This window comes from Dendrobates tinctorius, unplaced genomic scaffold (assembly GCF_039654945.1).
Source record: "Dendrobates tinctorius isolate UK_male_01 unplaced genomic scaffold, ASM3965494v1 ptg000103l, whole genome shotgun sequence".
Taxonomy (NCBI): Eukaryota; Metazoa; Chordata; class Amphibia; order Anura; family Dendrobatidae; genus Dendrobates; species Dendrobates tinctorius.
Genome location: NW_027361771.1, coordinates 34,112,064 through 34,130,846, shown reverse-complemented (window position 1 = coordinate 34,130,846; position 18,783 = coordinate 34,112,064). Strand labels below are relative to the sequence as shown.

General features: G+C 44.4%; 1 protein-coding gene across 1 annotated transcript in view; it reads right to left on the bottom strand.

Annotated features, from left to right (window-relative positions):
- The window catches only part of LOC141100157 (uncharacterized), a 111,063-nt gene that overhangs the window by 79,842 nt on the left and 12,438 nt on the right, over window positions 1–18,783 (bottom strand). Inside the window, exons 6-9 of the mRNA XM_073588435.1 lie at window positions 14,652–14,749; window positions 12,221–12,296; window positions 4,997–5,100; window positions 4,763–4,892 (exon numbers count right to left, since the gene is read on the bottom strand). Coding sequence (XP_073444536.1) covers window positions 4,763–4,892; window positions 4,997–5,100; window positions 12,221–12,296; window positions 14,652–14,749 — 408 coding nt within the window. The remainder of the gene's footprint in view (window positions 1–4,762; window positions 4,893–4,996; window positions 5,101–12,220; window positions 12,297–14,651; window positions 14,750–18,783) is intronic.

Here is an 18,783-nt window from a genome sequence, read left to right as displayed (position 1 = left end):
TTTGGCAAGCTATAGCGCTTACCAAACAAGCTGCCGCAGGAACCTGGATCGCTCCTGCTGATCAGCTGTTCAGCGCCGTAGCTGCATTCGTCGTGGCTGTGTGACAGTCACAACAAATGCATGGAGAGACCAACAAACAGGTTCTCAGGCTAAGAAGATCAGCTCTCAGCCGCCCCAGAAATGGTACATCAGTAAGATGCGCCAAATCTGACGCTTAGCCTTGCTCTTCCCACTTGCCTTGTAGCGGTGGCAAGTGGAGTAAAAGTTGTGTTGTTGATGTCAGCTTTGGATTGGCAACTGACATAAAGCCCAAGGTTTAGTAATGGAGAGGTGTCTATAAGAAAAAAACAGAAATAATAAACAACCATTATATTCACCTGGATTCACCAGTATATTCACCGGGATGATTTGGATAGCAGTCACATCAGCAATGCGACCGCTATCCCCACCAACTGGAATACACTGGCAGGAGCGTAATCGCTCCTCTAGTGTGTAGTGCTGAGCTGCCGTCAGAAAGTTCACCGGAATTCAAACATGAAAGTTCTCACACAGCGAGCAATGCCATAAGTGAGGTCACCAGGGATCAGCTATGAACTCCGATGAACTTTCTCACGGGACCTCAGCGCTACACACTGGAAAATTGATTATGCTCCTGTAAGTGTGAGCCGGCTGATGGGGAGAGCGGTCACTGATATGACTGCTCTCCTAATCATTCGAATCACTGTGGGACAGTATGGATCATCTTCACTTCGAACAGGTGAGGGATATGGTTGTTTATTATTTTTCTTTTCTTTTACAGGGAACATGGGCATTGGTAGATTAGATGTAAGGTGAATATCCTGGCTGTTTATTATTTTCTATTTTTTTTTTTACAGGTGACAAGGCTTCAATGGAATAGGCGTAAGGTGAGTATAATTGTGCTTTTTTATTTTTATTTCAAATAAAAGAGTCTGTACCTTTCTTTCAATTAAAGGATTTTATTCTGGCTGCATCTTTTTTACAATATAACTATGGGGTCAGTAATGGGGGTGTCTTATAGACGCCTCTCCATTACTAACCTGTGGGCTTGATGTCGGTAGCCAAAAAAACAGCTGACATCAACCCCACAACTATTACACCACTTGCCACCGCACCAGGGCAAGTGGGAAGAGTTGGGATAAAGTGCCAGAATTGGCACATCTAATAGATGCGCCTATTCTGGGACGACTGCGGGCTGCTATATTTAGGCTGGGGAGGTCAATATCCATGGCCCCTTAAAAGCCTGAGAATACCAGCCCACAGCTGTCTGCTTCAACTTGGCTGGTTGTCAAAAATGGGAGGGACCCCATGCCGTTTTTTTAAATTATTTATTTAATTTAAAAAAAATGGTGTGCTGACCCCTCTATTCTTGATAACCAGCCATGATAAAGCTGACAGTTGAGGGTTGCAGCCCGCAGCAGTCAGCTGTGCTGGTTATCAAAAATACAAGAGATCCCCCAACCTTTATTTTTTTTATTTATAGCACAGGCGCCAGCTGATGTGTACTGTTTTCAGCATCACCAGGCATAGGCTGATGGAAGTAGCAGCCGACACCTGTGACCATCGGTAACCTTTTTACCACCGGTCACAGCTGCTGGCTCACACTGTCATCTGACAGCGTGGGAACCACAGCTCTCTGACCAGCGGTAATGATCTTACTGCCGATTAGAGCCCGTGTCTGCCGCACTGTCTTGCAGATGACAGCGTGGCAAACAGATGCTCGGGCCCCCCATTCATCTGAATGGGATCTGGGTTCAAGGACCAAACATTTCCACGGGTTCACCCATCACTATTCATGGATAAAATCTGTAAAATCTGTATTGACTGGAGACAGATTTTCACATTAATGAGATAGGAGATGACAGTTGGTGCTTTTAGTATTTTATGGGGAGGGGAAAAGGAGAGAAGAGCTAGAGGCAGAGACACAGACATTCTCATTCTACTGTAAGTTCTATAAAACTTTACCTGAGAATTTTGAGAATCAAAGATCAGTCCAGGAGAAGTAGCAGATTTCTCTAGTAACATATATCATAAAGTTTCTTATTTTCAAATGTATTTTTGATTCATGAAAAAAATGAAACAATTGAAACAGTTCTTTTGTTAACATCATTAACAGAATCCATGCAGTACCTCCCTCTGTCCCCCCACTCCCCTATCCACAAAATGTTATAAATATCAACTGACATCTGCTATCTCAGTAGTGTTGAAATTTATCTTCATTGAATACAAATTTTATTTGTGAACTGAGTGAAAGATCTGTCCTAGAGGTAAAAGAAGTAGTTTTTTTCTGATTAGATATATTGCAAAGTTGCTTATTTTCATGTGTACTATTGAATTATGAAATAAAAATTTAAATGATAGTGCTTTAGGTGTGGGGAAACTGTAGCCTGCGAGCTGTTTGCGGTCCGTAGTGTTCTTTTCTGCGGCCTCCGGGCAGATTCTGGGGGACCACAGTGCTCGGGTCAATGGCCACATTTTGCTGGTCCTTTAATTGCTTCAGTCACCGAACACTGCCATGCACGCCATGAAGGATAACATTCTGACACTGGCCAGTGACTTACTTTGTGGGGGGAGTCACCGTGCTCTGCGCTCCTCCACTGACAACAGCAGTGGCAGCCCTCATGTCTCCTGTGTTGCATTCACGCCCCAGGGTCTCCTGTGTTGCGTTCGTGCCCCAGCGTCTCCTGCGCTGCATGCACGCCTCAGCGTCTCCTACGCTGCGTGCGAGCCCCAGCGTCTTCTGTGCTCCGAGTGTGCCCCAGTGTCTCCTGCGCTGCGTGGTGGGCTGCATGTGTTCCCCAGCGTCTCCTGCGCTGCGTATGTGCCGCAATGTCTCCTGCGCTGCATGGGCGCCCCAGCGTTCCCTGCGGTGCGCGTGTGCCCCAGCGTCTCCTGCACTACGTTCGTGCCCCGTCTCCTGTGCTGCGTGTACGCCCCAGCTTCTCCTGTGCTTTATATGCCCCCGGACCACCCAGTGATTTATATGTACTACTGCATGTTCTTTTCAGAATTTATCACCAAGGAGTCGCCTAAGCTCCAAACCAATGAAAACCTGTAAAATCAGTTGTAAGTAGCATCATCATCAATACTACCTAACATCACAGCTGCACCAAAGAAAAGCATCTCCAGTCATCACATTAGTGGAGAGTTAGTTAATTGACCAAATATAGCAGGATACATTTCAAGTTCATAATTTTGTACGGCCCCAAATGATGAAATAAATATCCAAATGGCACCTGGCAGAAAAAAAGGTTCCATACATCTGCTTTAATCAGTTCATGACCTGGCCATGTTCCCACCCTCCTGACAATTTTGACTATTATCGTATATGCGCTGTTAATTGCACTATGATTTTTTGCTCAGTTATTCAAATAATTTTAGCTTTCTTCATGACATACGGGGCTCAATTTTTATGGCATTTTTACATTCCTTTATTTTCTTGATATCGGGAGAACAATAGGAAATATTTGTCTATGTTTCACTTTTCTATTTTTTCTTCACGATCACAAAGTACAATTAAAGACATTTTAAATTGTGTTCTTTCCATCTAAATTACTGTGTGTGGGGGGGCGTATTTTAACAGATCAATCTTTTTATTAGGGTGATTTTCCCTTGTAAGTAGGACTGGCATATTAGCCTTAGCTATAGGGAGCTGCCTGGGTTTCCTAAAATCCTGAAGCTCCTGTTTCCTCCCTGCATCCATTGACCCACTCCCGCCTGGACTACTGTAACACTCTATTAATTGGCCTCCTCCTCACTCGACTTTCCCCTCTCCAGTCCATCCTTAATGCAGCAGCCAGGGTCATCCACCTGCGCTAATTGATACTCAGGCACGTACGCTCTTTGCCAGTCGTTACAATGGCTGCCCATTCAATACAGGATCCAATTCAAAGTACTTGTTCTCACCCACAAAGCTCTCCACAGTGCAGCACCCCCCTACATTTCCTCCCTCATTTCTGTCTATCGGCCTAACCGACCGCTGCGCTCTGCAAACGACTTTCGACTAACCTCTGCACTAATACGTACCTCCCACTCCTGACATGTTTGGTATCTGTGAACTCGCAATGACCTTGAAAATCATAATAGCAGGTCAGTTTTAGCATTTAGTGAACATGGTAAATAAAAAAATTTCACTGCACTTGGAATTTTTTTTTCCATTTTTCCAGTACACCATATGGTAAAATCAATGATGTTGTCCAAAAGTACAACTCGGCCAACAAAAAAACAAGCCCTCACATGGCCATATTGACGGAAAAAATAAAAAAAGTTATGGCTCTGGAAGCAAAACACAAAAAGGCAAAATTGGAAAATCACAAGGTCATGAATGGGTTAAAGTCTATGGGCAGTCCAGAAGTAGTTCAGCATTTTGCACCTCCATAACTGTAAAGCACAAGAGTAAAATTGCCAAAGTGTTTTGCAAACATTATGAGAACTGTAAGAATAAATAATGCTGTGCTACTGTCGTGTGTTGAAAAAGGTTAAAATGAACTGTTTAACTACTGATATCTGTGACTGTCATACGGTAGTCAGTCCCATTCAAGTTCCTATCACAGCGAGTGGCCAAGGTGCGACTACGCAGGAAAAAACAGTGAAAGGGACTGAAGCGCTGCTCATTCATACTGAGAGACCGTGTGGGACATGGAGATCAGAACGCCACTGATTACGGGAATATCATCTTCAATATGGTTCTTAGGTGGAGCTTCACTTTAACAAATCTCGCTCGAGTTTAATGGGCATTACTTACCAATGTCAACATCAACTAGTAGCTTCTCCTCCCTGCACTGCTGGTCACCAGTCACACGTGTCTCCTCTTCTTCAGCTTCTACTTTAATGTCAGTCACATCTTGTCCATGATTTAAGGTGGAGTTTAAAGTCTAAGACAGTGTCATAAAAACATCACAATAATGAGTACAGGAGACCAAAAAGATCCAGACAAGCCCTATACAGACTTGGTATTGAGAGACTCTACTTCATCTACCTGATAATCTTGTGAGACAGGAACATTTTCCTGTGGACAGTCCTGGGAATTCAGATCAGGATCATCATGACACCTCTCTTGTGGATTTCTCTGACTGGATTCATCTGTCGGACACATAGTGACGTTGAACCACATTTACAAAGCAGTTGACACAAGTGTGACATTTATCCCCATCCAATGGAGTATTCTAGCAACTTGGGGCACCACCACCAGGACTCAAAAAAATCCCCAGACCAGGGAGTTGAATGAAATGGTGGTCCAGCATGCAAGGAGCCGCTCCTCTGAAAGATGACAACGAGTACAGAGGAGCACATGCTCAACTGTTTTCCATCGGCCCTATACATAGAATCAAACCAATGTAAGGTCCAGACAGCGGAAAATATGAAGTCCTTAGCATTTAAAGGGGTTTGGAAAACCCATTTTTCCCAGATGCAGTTTGTTTTGAAATAAAGCCCACACTCAAAAAACCCACTCACTTTACCCACCATTCCCTGCTGATTTGAGATTCTTTTATTGTCAACAGTACCACAGCCAATAACTGATTGGCTTGCGCTGTCAACACAGGTGGAGGTTAGTTATCGGCTGCAGCGTTGTGGATGAAATGTCATCACTGCAGACAAAAATAGACACTGGGCTGAGTGGAGGAGACTCAGGACTGGACCTGTAGAGGGTGAGTAATAAATAGTTTGTTTTTTTATTTACAAACGAACTCCAGGCAGGAAATAGGGGTGTTCAAAAACCAGAAAACCCCTTTAAGGGGGGGCGTGGCTATGTAGCGGCGAGAGAGGACGCATCTGAGGAGAGCTCCTGCCGTCCTGATCATATCTGGCCAGCGGACCCTTACCTTGGCGGTGCGGTCGCTGCTTTTATGGACCCCCCTGGACTCTGTGGAGCTCCTGGCCCCCCGCGGGAGAGCGGGGCTGGAATCCAGAGTGCGGTGAGGCTGTAGAGAGCGGGGCGGCCGGCGAGGCCTGCACGGGGTGGCAGCCATTTTGGAGGCGCACGCTCTGCCTGTGAGAGCCGCGCCGCCGGGTTCCCATCCCTGTTGTGCTGGAGGACGGTGAGCAGACATCCTGAATATTTGTGAGGGGCAAGCGGTGAGTGCCCTGAAAGACTGGGCCCCGCTCCCCCTCTTTGCTACGTCACCTGGCCTGCCAGCGTCATTACTGTAGGGACTTGGATCCCTCTCTTTCAGGCTGCTGTCCCTGTGGGGTGCTGGGGATCTCTCCCTGGGCTATAAGGGCCCTTGTCTGCCGCTTGGTGCTGGACATTGCCTCCCTGTGTGACATTGTGGGTCTGTACTGCTCCCGAGACTCTGCAGCCACCATCTGATAATCTTACTCCATTTATAACCTGGGTTCAGGGGACTCCGGAGTGCGCTGTCCCTGATATCCGGCTGTGCCTCATTGCTATTAAAATGAGTCGTTCCAAGGGGTCTGGAACAGCGGCTGAAAGGCTGAAGGAATACGCCAGAGTGGACCATGCTGAAGGTTCAAAATCTCTTAAAAATAATCCTTCACAGTATCAGCGTAAGAACCGCCCCTCTGAGGGTGGGGAGGACAGTGAGCAAGAAGAATTAACCCTTAAGCAGGCATCTGAACAACTCATGCAGGCCATCTCCTTAACCAGGACGTCTCTGTCTGGGAAGATAGAGGACGTGCACACCGAGGTGGGACGCCTCCGACAAGACATGCAAGCCATGAAGGGCCGCATTACGGAGGTGGAAACGTGGGTACACCAGGTAGAAGACGCCATTACACCCATGGAAGCCAAACTAACGAAGGTGGCAGGCTCTATGAACGTGTGGAGGCAGAAAGCAGATGACCTGGAGAATAGGATGCGTCGGAATAACATTCAAATTGTTGGTTTACCGGAGCGCTTGGAAGGACAACATCCGGAGCAATTCCTAGAAGATTGGCTTAAAACCACTTTGGGAGATGAATTCTCCCCAATCTTTGCAGTGGAAAGGGCTCACAGGGTCCTTACTAGGCCTCTACCTCCTGGAGCCCCACCTAGACCTTTTCTGGTGCGTCTCCTCAACTGCAGGGATAGAGACGTGGCTCTGCGTCTGGCGAGACAAAAGAGTCCTATCAAGTTCAACAATGCCACGATTTCGATTTTCCCAGACTTCTCTATGGAACTCCAGAAACAACGGGCAGAGTTTACGGAGGTCAAAAGACATCTACGGGAGAGGAATGTTATGTACTCGATGATGTACCCGGCCCGGCTCCGGGTGGTCCACGAGGGTTCTACATTATTTTTTACAGATCCAGCAGAGGCGGCGGAGTGGCTGCAGTCTCACAAAGGGTCTGCTGCAAAGAAATCCTAACGTATCTATGGCCAGTTGGTATTTTTTCTATTAATCGGCTGATTGGAGCTCTATTCGAAGGCGTCCAAGATACCAACAATACCGGACACTGAATTCAGTGATGGTATCCCCTAGTTTGTTTTGTGATGCGAGTACAGGACTCTGCTCTAGCGTTGTTAGTTGTTTTTTCACTTTGTTTTGTTTCCGCTGTGGTTTTTTTTTTTTATTTTTTAGGTAGTAATCGTAGTTGACAACAATTTCAGTTTCTAGGTGATGTCTCTAAATTTTGCCCGGGTAATATTATGCATTATATTCAGCGGACTAAAACATGGGGTCGGAGTTGATAGGTATGACATGGAATGTGAGGGGTATAAAACCCCCTAAAAAAAGATCAAGGTTTTCTCACAGATCAGACATTATCGCCCTCACATTGTGGCCTTGGTGGAGACACACCTGACTAGGGATACAGCGCGGTGCATACAGAAGCCTTTTTGTACAATGGTCTGTCCACACATTCCACACCAGCTACTCAAGAGGGGTCGCTCTGTTGGTACATAAAGATGTTAGATGGGAAGCTAGGGAGACTCGGAGGGACCCTGAGGGTTGTTTAATTTTTGTCCATGCAATGATAAACACCAGGAAATATGTGGTCTTATGTATTTATAATCCTCCCCCGGCTCGCATATCCATTCTGCAGAAGGCAATGAGTTTTGCCCTTAATTACCCGGACGCTGTTATTTGTATGGGAGACTTTAACATGGTTATGAACAACTGTCTCGATAAATTAAAGTTGGATGATGGAGCAACTGGTGGGTCCTCTCCACCGGCTACAACCCCGTTGTCATAATTCATGGGGGGTGGCGGGTGGTTGGATTTGTGGAGGGTGCGTCATCCTGAGTTAAGGGAATATACCTGCCACTCATCCACTAAACGCTCTCTATCACGCATATACTACATATTTGGCTCTAGCAGTCTGGCAATGTGGATGACTGATATAGAACATGGAAGCAGGGGGGAATCTCAGACCATAGTCCGGTTATCCTTCAACTCAAATATGGGCATGTAAACAAAGGGATAGCTTGGAAGTCGAATCCTTTCTGGTTGAAGTTGATGGGACCACCAGACAGAACGATTGGTCAGTTGCATTGTTTCATCGCGTCTCACCCGGAACAACATATTAATTTACTTTGGGATGCCCTTAAGGCATATCTGAGGGGCTGTTTGTCCTCCACGATCTCTTATATTAAGCGGGTAACTTCGGAGAGGGATGATGAGTTGGAGCAACGACTGAAAGATTCAGAGGCTACATATATATCTAACCAAACCAGTGGGAACAGGAGTGAGTGGTTGGCTGCCCAGAGGTTATATACTCAGCATGTGGACACTAAAACTAAACGTAAATTATTCTTTACTCGTCAATCCTATTTCGAATTGGGGAACCAGACGGGAAAATTCTTGGCCTATCTGGTGCGCCAACATAACACCTCCAACACGATATTACAGATTCGTAGGGCGGATGGTATATTGGTGTCTTTGACCGAGGAGATTCTTGGTTGTTTTCAGGAATACTACAGGTCATTATATGAATCTAAAAGTGACTCTGACACTTTGGGGTGCCTAGACTATTTATTAGATGTATCAGTCCCCACATTAGATCCTGAGCAGCGGGCCCTTATGGACGCTGTGTTCACTGCAGAGGAGATAGAAAAGGCCATGACAGACATGGCTTCTGGGAAGGCCCCTGGACCTGATGGGTTCCCTATTGAATTATATTGGAAGTACCGGGATTTATTGACGCCACTTTTGGTGAAGGTATTTCGGGGAATTTGGGAAGGGAATTCTATGCCCAAGTCCTTTTACGAGGCTAACATCATAGTGCTGAGGAAGGAGGGGAAGGACCCTTTGGAATGTGGATCCTATCGTCCCATTTCGCTAGTGAATGTGGACTATAACATTTTCACCAAGATTCTAGCTACTAGACTGAATTCAATTATATTGAATCTTATACATCCTGATCAAACGGGCTTTATGCCTGGTAAAAGTACTTCCATTAACATCAGGAGAGTCCAGTCAATAGTCCAATATAGCTCCCTAATGCCAGATAACAAATGGGCATTGGCATCGTTGGATGCTGCCAAGGCTTTTGACTCTCTTGAATGGCCTTTCCTCGCCGCATGTTTGCAAAGGTATGGCTTTGGCAATAAATTTATAACATGGATCAAAGTACTATATATGAAACCCAAGGCCCGTATTATAATAAATAATTCTATATCTGAGTCTTTCGCATTGCATAGGGGAACCCGTCAGGGTTGCCCTCTTTCCCCGGCCCTCTTCGCCCTTGCGATAGAGGCACTAGCAATACGTATAAGGTCCTTCCCTAACATCCGAGGTATAGATATAGCGGGTCGGGTGGATACCATAGGCCTTTATGCCGATGATATGGTGATATTCTTGAATGATGTGGAAGAAATTTTGCCACAAGTAATATAGATTCAGTAAATATTCAGGTTTACATATAAATTGGGAGAAGTCTGCCCTGTTACCTCTTTCCTATGCCCCAGCTGGAGGCTCTCTCCTCGCTACCTACTGTATCTAGTTTTAAATATTTGGGCATCCATATATCTAACAATAGTACGCTTGATCTACAACTTAATGTCCACCCATTGTTGGAACTAGTTAAAGTTAAATTTGCATCCTGGAGTAGGCTCCCATTATCTGTGGCTGGACGCATTAACCTGATTAAAATATTACTCCCTATATTTAGCTACTCGCTTCAGCACAGTGCGGTAGCGGTGCCCAAGTCCTTTTTTGTTAATCACAATTCCCTGGTCATGTCCTTTATATGGGGGAAAACTAGGCCCAAACTTAAACTGTCCACTTTACAAAGACCAAAGAAGGGAGGTGGGGTGGCATTGCCAGATTTTTTCCTAGATTACTTAGCTGGGCAGGCTAAAGCTTTAAGTAAATGGATGCCGGGTAATTGTCTCCCCAATTCTGAAAGTCACTTGCTCCACACTACACAAGCGGATTGCCCATTAGGTTTCCTGGAGTTGGAGAAAACTAATGTCCCACGTCTGCTGCCCCTGCTCCGGCTGGCACAATTAATATGGAGACAAATCAAGAACGTAATTGGGTTTAAAGATTTTATAGCTGAAATGCCCCTGTGGAATAATAACTATTTTCCGGGGTTGTTGGATCATCCGTCCACCGTTTTTTGGATTCAGTATGGCGTCTCTTCAATGAGAGACCTGTATGACCAAGGGATCTTAAAATCTTTTGAACAATTACAGACCACACATGATATTCTGAGATCTCAATTTTTTCGTTATTTGCAGTTGAGATCGGCTCTTCAATCACATATGAGGGATAGGGGTGTGGACCGTACTATTTCATCTCTACCTCTGATAGGAATCCTTAATTTGCAGGGTCCCCAGGGTCTCATATCCTCTTTGGATACATACATGCTATCAGTAGGGGCAGAATCGGCCATAAGCTCTGTTGAGAGGAAGTGGGAACGACTCATCCCTAATACGCAAAGAGAGGAGTGGGAGGAGATTCTGGAGTCTCCGACTGGAGTATCACCATCTATTAATAACAGAATGATACAATTACGTATAATAAATCAATCATATTTGACTCCGTTGCGACTTTTTAGGATGGGTCGGCTTCAATCATCAGAATGTATGCGATGTCACTCGCCAGATGCTGATTTTAGTCATATGATGTGGCAGTGTCCCATTATCCTACATTAATGGAAAGAGGTGACTACACTACTGACGTCCCTGGTGCAGGCCCCTGTCCCTCTAGAGCCATTGGTCTGCATATTTGGAGTATGGGGGGAGGAGACTTGGGATCGCTATACTGGGGTCTTCCTACGTGAGACGCTGTTTATGGCACGGAAGGCGCTGGCATTGCGGTGGATGGGGGGGTTCATGTCCTTCCCTTAGATTCTGGATCGAGTTGGTAAATTCAATTGTTCCATATGAGCACACGTTATACCAAAATAGGGGATGCCCGGTAAATTTGAAAAGATTTGGGTGGAATTCCTCTCACCTCACTTTACAAGGCTGAGACATCACACGCGACATAATATGATATAGGAGACCAGGCTGCGGAAATAGTAGATACTAGTTGATGTAGTGGTAGTTGTAGTTTAGGAATTTTAGTTAGATTTTATTTGAGTGATATGACAAGGTTTGTGAAATTGGATTGATATACATGCTGGAAAATGTATAAGCAATTATCCTTCATGTGTGCTTGTTTATAAGAGTGTGCAATTTCTCTGTATTATATTTTACAATGGACGGGAACATGTGTGCTATGTATAATGCTTGTTATCATAAGCCATTGTGTATGTTGTACATTCTTTGTGTCCTGAGGTTCAATAAACAAATTTAAAAAAAGAAAACCCCTTTAAGAAGGTGGTGGTCACGTGGGTAGTCCCACGACTGCTGCCCTAGCTCCATTCATATCTGTGCAGCTGCTGAAAGCATTGTTGCCTTCACCAGAGAGAGTGGAGCCAGTAAAGCGGTGATTACTTACTTGATACCTGCTATATGGTGTTGTGACCGCTGCTGCTGAGGGAAGCAGAGGGTTTGAAACACTGAACAGTGGCAAGCAAGGGGGTTACTTATGATTGCAAATAACCATTTAGTGCAATTTATACATTTCCCATGGTAGCCAACCCCTTTAACAAAAATAGGAGAAAAATAATCATGCATAGGTTAAATTTTCTAACTGTGCTACAAGTGAATATGCACTAAAAGTGTGTTCCTTAATGAGTTTGGAGAAAATCAAGTGACCCCTTTATAATTAGACTAATGAAAATATAAAAGTAATAAATGGGAGCCACTGTCTTTTGATGGTGATGAGATGATAAATGAATGTTGGCACCCTCAAACCACTTCTTTGCTTACACTGCTGTCCTACCGTGGTATACATCTCCTCTTTTTCATCAACAACTTCAATTTTAATATCAAGGAGATCTTCACCCTATACATGTAACAAAGAAATAAAGAAAGGAAGAGATCAAGTGAAAATTACTTAAAGGTGTGGTCAAAAACTAAAAAAAATCCTCAAAGCCTATATAATGCCATAATCTAGTCTCTTTTTTAATATACAGTGGGGAAAAAGTGTTTAGTCAGCCACCAATTGTGCAAGTTCTCCCACTTAAAAAGATGAGAGAGGACTGTAATTGACATCATAGGTAGACCGCAACTATGAGAGTCAAAAGGAGAAAACAAATCCAGAAAATCACCTTGTCTGATTTGGCAAGATTTATTTTGCAAATTATGGGTGGAAAATAAGTATTTGGTCACCTAAAAACATGCAAGATTTCTGGCTCTCACAGACCTGTAACTTCTTCTGTAAGAGGCTCCTCTGTCTCCACTCATTACCTATAGTAATGGCACCTGTATAAAAGATACCTGTCCACAACCTCAAACAGTCATACTCCAAACTCCACTATGGTGAAGACCAAAGAGCTGTCGAAGAACACCAGAATCAAAATTGGAGCCCTGCACCAGGCTGGGAAGACTGAATCTGCAATAGGCAAGCAGCTTCATGTGATGAAATCAACTGTGGGAGCAAAAATAAGAAAATGGAAGACATACAAGACTGATAATCTCCCTCAATCTGGGGCTCAACGCAAGATCTCACCCCGTGGGGTCAAAAAGATCACAAGAACGATGAGCAAAAATCCCAGAACCACACGGAATGACCTGCATAGAGCTGGGACCACCGTAACTAAGGCTACCATCAGTAACACACTATGCTGCCAGGGACTCAGCTCCTGCAGTGCCAGATGTGTCCCTCTGGTTAAGTCAGTACATGTCCGGCCCGTCCGAAGTTTGCGAGAGAGCATTTGGATTATTCAGAAGAGTATTGGGAGAATGTCATATGGTCTGATGAAACCAAAGTAGAACTGTTTGGTAGAAACAAAACTTGTCATGTTTGGAGGAGACAGAATGCTGAGTTGCAACCAAAGAACACCATACCTACTGTGAAGCATGGGGGGTGGCTACATCATGCCTTGGAGCTGTTTTTCTGCAAAGGGACTAGGATGACTGATCAGTGTACATGAAAGAATAAATGGGGCCATGTATTGTGGGAGTTTGAGTGCAAACCTCCTTCCGTTATCAAGGGCATTGAAGATGAAACATGGATGGGTCTTTCAGAATCATAATGATCCCAAACACACCGCCAGGGCAATGAAGGAGTGGCTTCGTAAGAAGCATATAAAGGTCCTCGAGTGGCCTAGTCAGTCTCCAGATCTCAATCCCATAGAAAACCCTTGGAGGGATTTAAAAATCCGTGTTGCCCAGCGACAGGCCCAAAACATCACTGCTCTAGAGGAGATCTGCATGGAAGAATGGGCCAACATACCACCCACAGTGTGTGCCAACCTTGTGAAGACTTTTAGAAAACGTTTGACCTCTGTCATTGCCAACAAAGGATATATAACAAAATATTTAGAAGAACTTTTGCAAATTATGGTGGAATATAAGTATTTGGTCATTAGCAAAATAAATCTTGCCAAATCAGACAAGGTGATTTTCTGGATTTGTTTGCTCATTTTGACTCTCATAGTTGTGGTCTACCTATGATGTCAATTACAGGCCTCTCTCATCTTTTTAAGTGGAAGAACTTGCACAATTGGTGGCTGACTAAATACTTTTTTTCCTCAATGTATTTTAATTAAAAGGTCCCTACCGTTCCCTCACTCCTCTTTCTAACTGCTTTAGCAGTGACGAGTCTACACTGCTGCTTCTATTATTGTCTGACATCACCAACAGTCAATAACCAAGTTCAACCTCTTCCCCTGGTGGAGTCACTGAGTTCATTGATTGTCTGCAGTGTTGTCAACATGATATCAGTGCTCCAGACAATAACAAACCCCAGGACCAACAGCGAAGACTCACTGCTGGACCTGAGGAGAGTGAAGAAAAGCACATGGTTTTTTAGAAATAAAAACTACAGCAGGGTGACACAGGAAACCCACTTTAGTCTAGCACAATAATTCCAGGGGGATAGAATAAAAGTTTTAGCAACTATTCTACAAACATGAAAAGGACCTTTTACACGGCACTGTGAGATTGTTGGAGAATGGCTCCAAGTCGTGCCATGCACTCATATGTCTGGAGAAAGTAATTGGATCACATGGGAAAACAAAAAAAAAAACCAACAACCTATAACCTATTTTTTAGTCCCCCCAAAAATAGTGGCGCATTATGTACAGTTTTCATATTTATGTGAAACACATTATGTAGGAATATCTGCTAACAGGAAAATCCCTTTAATGTTCTAATATTTGACAAGACTGACTTTATCCTGAATATAGAGATATACCTGAATATACTCATGACTACTGCGATCTTCTTCTGGACAATCCTGGGAACACAGGGAGCTGGAACATCTCCCTTGTGGATTTTGCTTCCTGCATCTATCTGTAGGAAAGCCACCATAATGGAATACTTTGTATATAGTACATGTGATGACAGATCATAACATTATAGGCTAACAGTGTGAAATAAGGTGCAAAATGCTGCCTGCCCCCCCCCCCCCTCCAAAGGAACTGAATCCAGACAATGGAACCTTAACCCCTTCATGACCCAGCCTATTTTGACCTTAATAGCCTGGCTATTTTTTGCAATTCTGACCAGTGTCCCTTTATGAGGTAATAATTCAGGAACGCTTCAACGGATCCTAGCGGTTCTGAAATATTTTTTGGTAGGAAGTTATAAGGGTTAAAAGTTGACCAGCGATTTCTCATTTTTACAACAAAATTTACAAAACCATTTTTTTAGGGACCACCTCACATTTTAAATCACTTTGAGGGGTCTATATAGCAGAAAATACCCAAAAGTGACACCATTCTAAACACTGCACCCCTAAAACAACTCAAAACTACATTCAAGAAGATTATTAGCCCTTCAGGTGCTTCACAGGAACGTGGAAGGAAAAAATGGACATTTTAATTTTTCCAACAAAAATTTTGTTTTATCATCAATTTTTTCATTTTCACATGGGCAACAGGATAAAATAGATCCTAAAATTTGTTGGGAAATATCTCCTGAGTACAACGATATGTTGTTATAAACCACTGTTTGGGCGCACGGCAGGGCTCAAAAGGGAAGGAGCGCCATTTGACTTTTTGAAGGGAAAATATGCTGGAACATTTAGTGGTTGCAATGTCACGTTTGGAGAGCCCCTGTGTGCCTAAACATTGGAGCTCCCCCACAAATAACCCCATTTTGAAAACTAGACCCCCTAAGGAACTTATCTAGATGCATAGTGAGCACTTTGAACCCCCAGGTGATTCACAAATTGATCTGTAAAAAAAAATAGTACTTTTTTTTTCACAAAAATGTTCTTTTAGCTCAGTTTTTTCATTTCCACATGGGCAACAGGATCAAATGGATCCTAAAATTTGCTGGGCAATTTCTCCTGAGTACACTGATACCTCATATGTGGTCATAAACCACTGTTTGGGTGCACGGCAGGGCCCGGAAGGGAAAGAGCGCCATTTGACTTTTTGAATGGAAAATTAGCTCCAATCGTTAGCAGACACCATGTCGCATTTGGAGAGCCCCTGTGTGCCTAAACAGTGAAAAATCCCCACAAGTGATCCCATTTTGGAAACTAGACCCCTTAAGGAACTTATCTAGATGTGTGGTGAGCACTTTGAACGCCCAAGTGCTTCACAGAAGTTTATAACGCAGAGCAGTGAAAATAAAAAATCATTTTTTTCCTCAAAAATGATTTTTTAGCCCGCTATTTTTTATTTTCACAAGGCTAACAAGAGAAATTGGACCACAAAAGTTGTTGTGCAAGTTGTCCTGAGTACACCGATACCCCATATGTGGGGGGGGGGACCACTGTTTGGGCGCATGGGAGAGCTCGGAAGGGAAGGAGCGCCATTTTTGAATGCAGACTTTGATGGAATATTCTGTGGGCGTCATGTTGCGTTTACAGAGCCCCTGATGTGCCTAAACAGTAGAAACAAACCACAAGTGACCCCATTTTGGAAACTAGATCCCTCAAGGAGCTTACCTAGATGTGTAGTGAGCACTTTGAACCCCAAAGTGCCTCACAAAAGTTTATAAACGCAGAGCCGTAAAAATAAAAAATCATTTTTTTTTCCTCAAAAATGATTTTTTTAGCCCGCTATTTTTTATTTTCCCAAGGATAACAGGAGAAATTGGACCACAAAAGTTGTCCAATTTGTCCTGAGTATGCTGAAACCCCATATGTGGGGGTGAACCACTGTTTGGGTGCAAGGCAGGGCTCAGAAGGGAAGGAGCTCCATTTGACTTTTTGAATGGAAAATTAGCTGCAATCGTTAGCAGACACCATGTTGTGTTTGGAGAGCCCCTGTGTGCCTAAACTTTGGAGTTCCCAAACAAATGACCCCATTTTGGAAACTAGACCCCCTAAGGAACTCATCTAAATGTGTTTTGAGCACTTTGAATCCCTAAGTGCTTCACAGAACTTTATAAGGCTGAGCCACGAAAATAAAAAATCATTTTTTTTTCCACAAAAATAATTTTTTAGCCCCCAATTTTTTATTTTCCCAAGGGTAACAGGAAAAAATAACCCCCCAAAGTTGTTGTGCAATTTTTCCTGAGTACGCTGATACTCCATGTGTTGGGGTAAACCATTGTTTGGGCACACGTCGGGGCTTGGAAGGGAGGGATCACCGTTTGACTTTTTGAACGCAAAATTGGCTGGAATCAATGGTGGCGCCATGTCGCGTTTGGAGACCCCCTGATGTGCCTAAATAGTGGAAACCCCTCAATTCTAAATCAACCCTAACCCCAACACACCCGTAACCCTAACTCCAACACACCCCTAACCCTAATCCCAACCCTAACCACAAGCCTAACCCTAATACCAACCCCAACACACCCTTAACGCTAATCTTAACCCTAATTCCAACCCTAACCCTAACACTAATGGAAAATTAAAAATAAATATATTTTCTTTATCTTCATTATTTTCCCTATCTATTGGGGTGATAAAGGGGGGGGGGGGTATTTACTTTTTATTTTGATCACTGTGATAGGGTTTATCACAGTGATCAAAATGTACCTGGAATAAATTAATGAATCGGCCAGTTGGCAGACTCGGCGGGTGCACTGCGCATGCGCCCGCCATTTTGGAAGATGGCGGCGCCCATGCAGGATGGAGGAGCGACACCGGGAGGGACACCGGGACTCAGGAGGTACCGGGGAGGGGGGGGAATTGGAAGGCGGGGGGAGCAGAGGACAGGGGAGGGGGAGCAGATACTGATGGCGACGGCAGATCGCCGCCGTCAGTCGGTGGAGGGGGCAGATCGCTCCCGTCAGTCGGAGGGGGGGGGGGCAGATCGAGGTCTCCAGCCATGGCCGATGATATTGCAGCATCGGCCATGGCTGGATTGTAATATTTCACCTAATTTCATTGGTGAAATATTACAATTGCTCTGATTGGCTGTTGAAAGTTAAACCTCCAATCAGAACGATTGTAGCCACGGGGGGGGGGGGGGGGCGGCAAAGCCTCCTATGACTTTTCAGTGACACCAGTCACTCGACCCGCAGGAATGCGGATCTCCCCATGATGCCACATAGGCGTCATAGGTCGGATTGGCACCGACTTTCATGACGCGTATGTGGCATCAAAGGTCGGGAAGGGGTTAAAGAACTAAATGAGTTTTCTGCTACTACCTTTTTTTTAATTAAAATGAAGCCCAGGGTCATAAAAGTAAGAACAGATGCTCACTTTTTGACCCCCTGATGTACCTAAACAGTGGAACCCCCCCAATTCTAACTCCAACCCTAACACAACCCTAACCCTAATTCCAGCCTTAACCACAACCTTAACCACAACCCTAACCGTAACACACACCTAACTCTAATCCCAACCCTAACCATAACCCTAACTACAACCCTAAATCCAACACACCCCTAACCCTTATCCCAACTCTAACCGTAATCCCAACCATAACCCTAACCACCACCCTAACCCTAACCCCAAACATAGCCCCAACCTTAACCCAACTCTAGCCCAACCCTAAACCTAGCTCTAACCCTAGCCCCACCCCTAATGGAAAAATGGAAATAAATACTTTTATTATTTTTCCCTATGGGAGTGATAAAGGGGGTTAGATTTACTATTTTTTTTATTTTGATCACTGTGATAGGGTCTCACACAGTGATCAACATGAACCAATACGAAAAATCTCTTATTGTTGCCAGGTGCCGGCCGGCAGATCTCGGCAGGGGCATTGCGCATGTGCCCGCCATTTTCTTCCCTGAAGATGACGCTGAGGGCCAGGGGACAGAGACGAAGGGACCGGGGGATATCGGAGCTACCGGGAGGCTCGAGGGACCCCATTTCTCTCACCACTGATGTGCTAGATCATATCAGAGGAGAGAGAAATAAATAGGAAACCAGACTTTTTTTTCTTTTTCTGGTCGCGTTTATACGGTGAATACCGGTG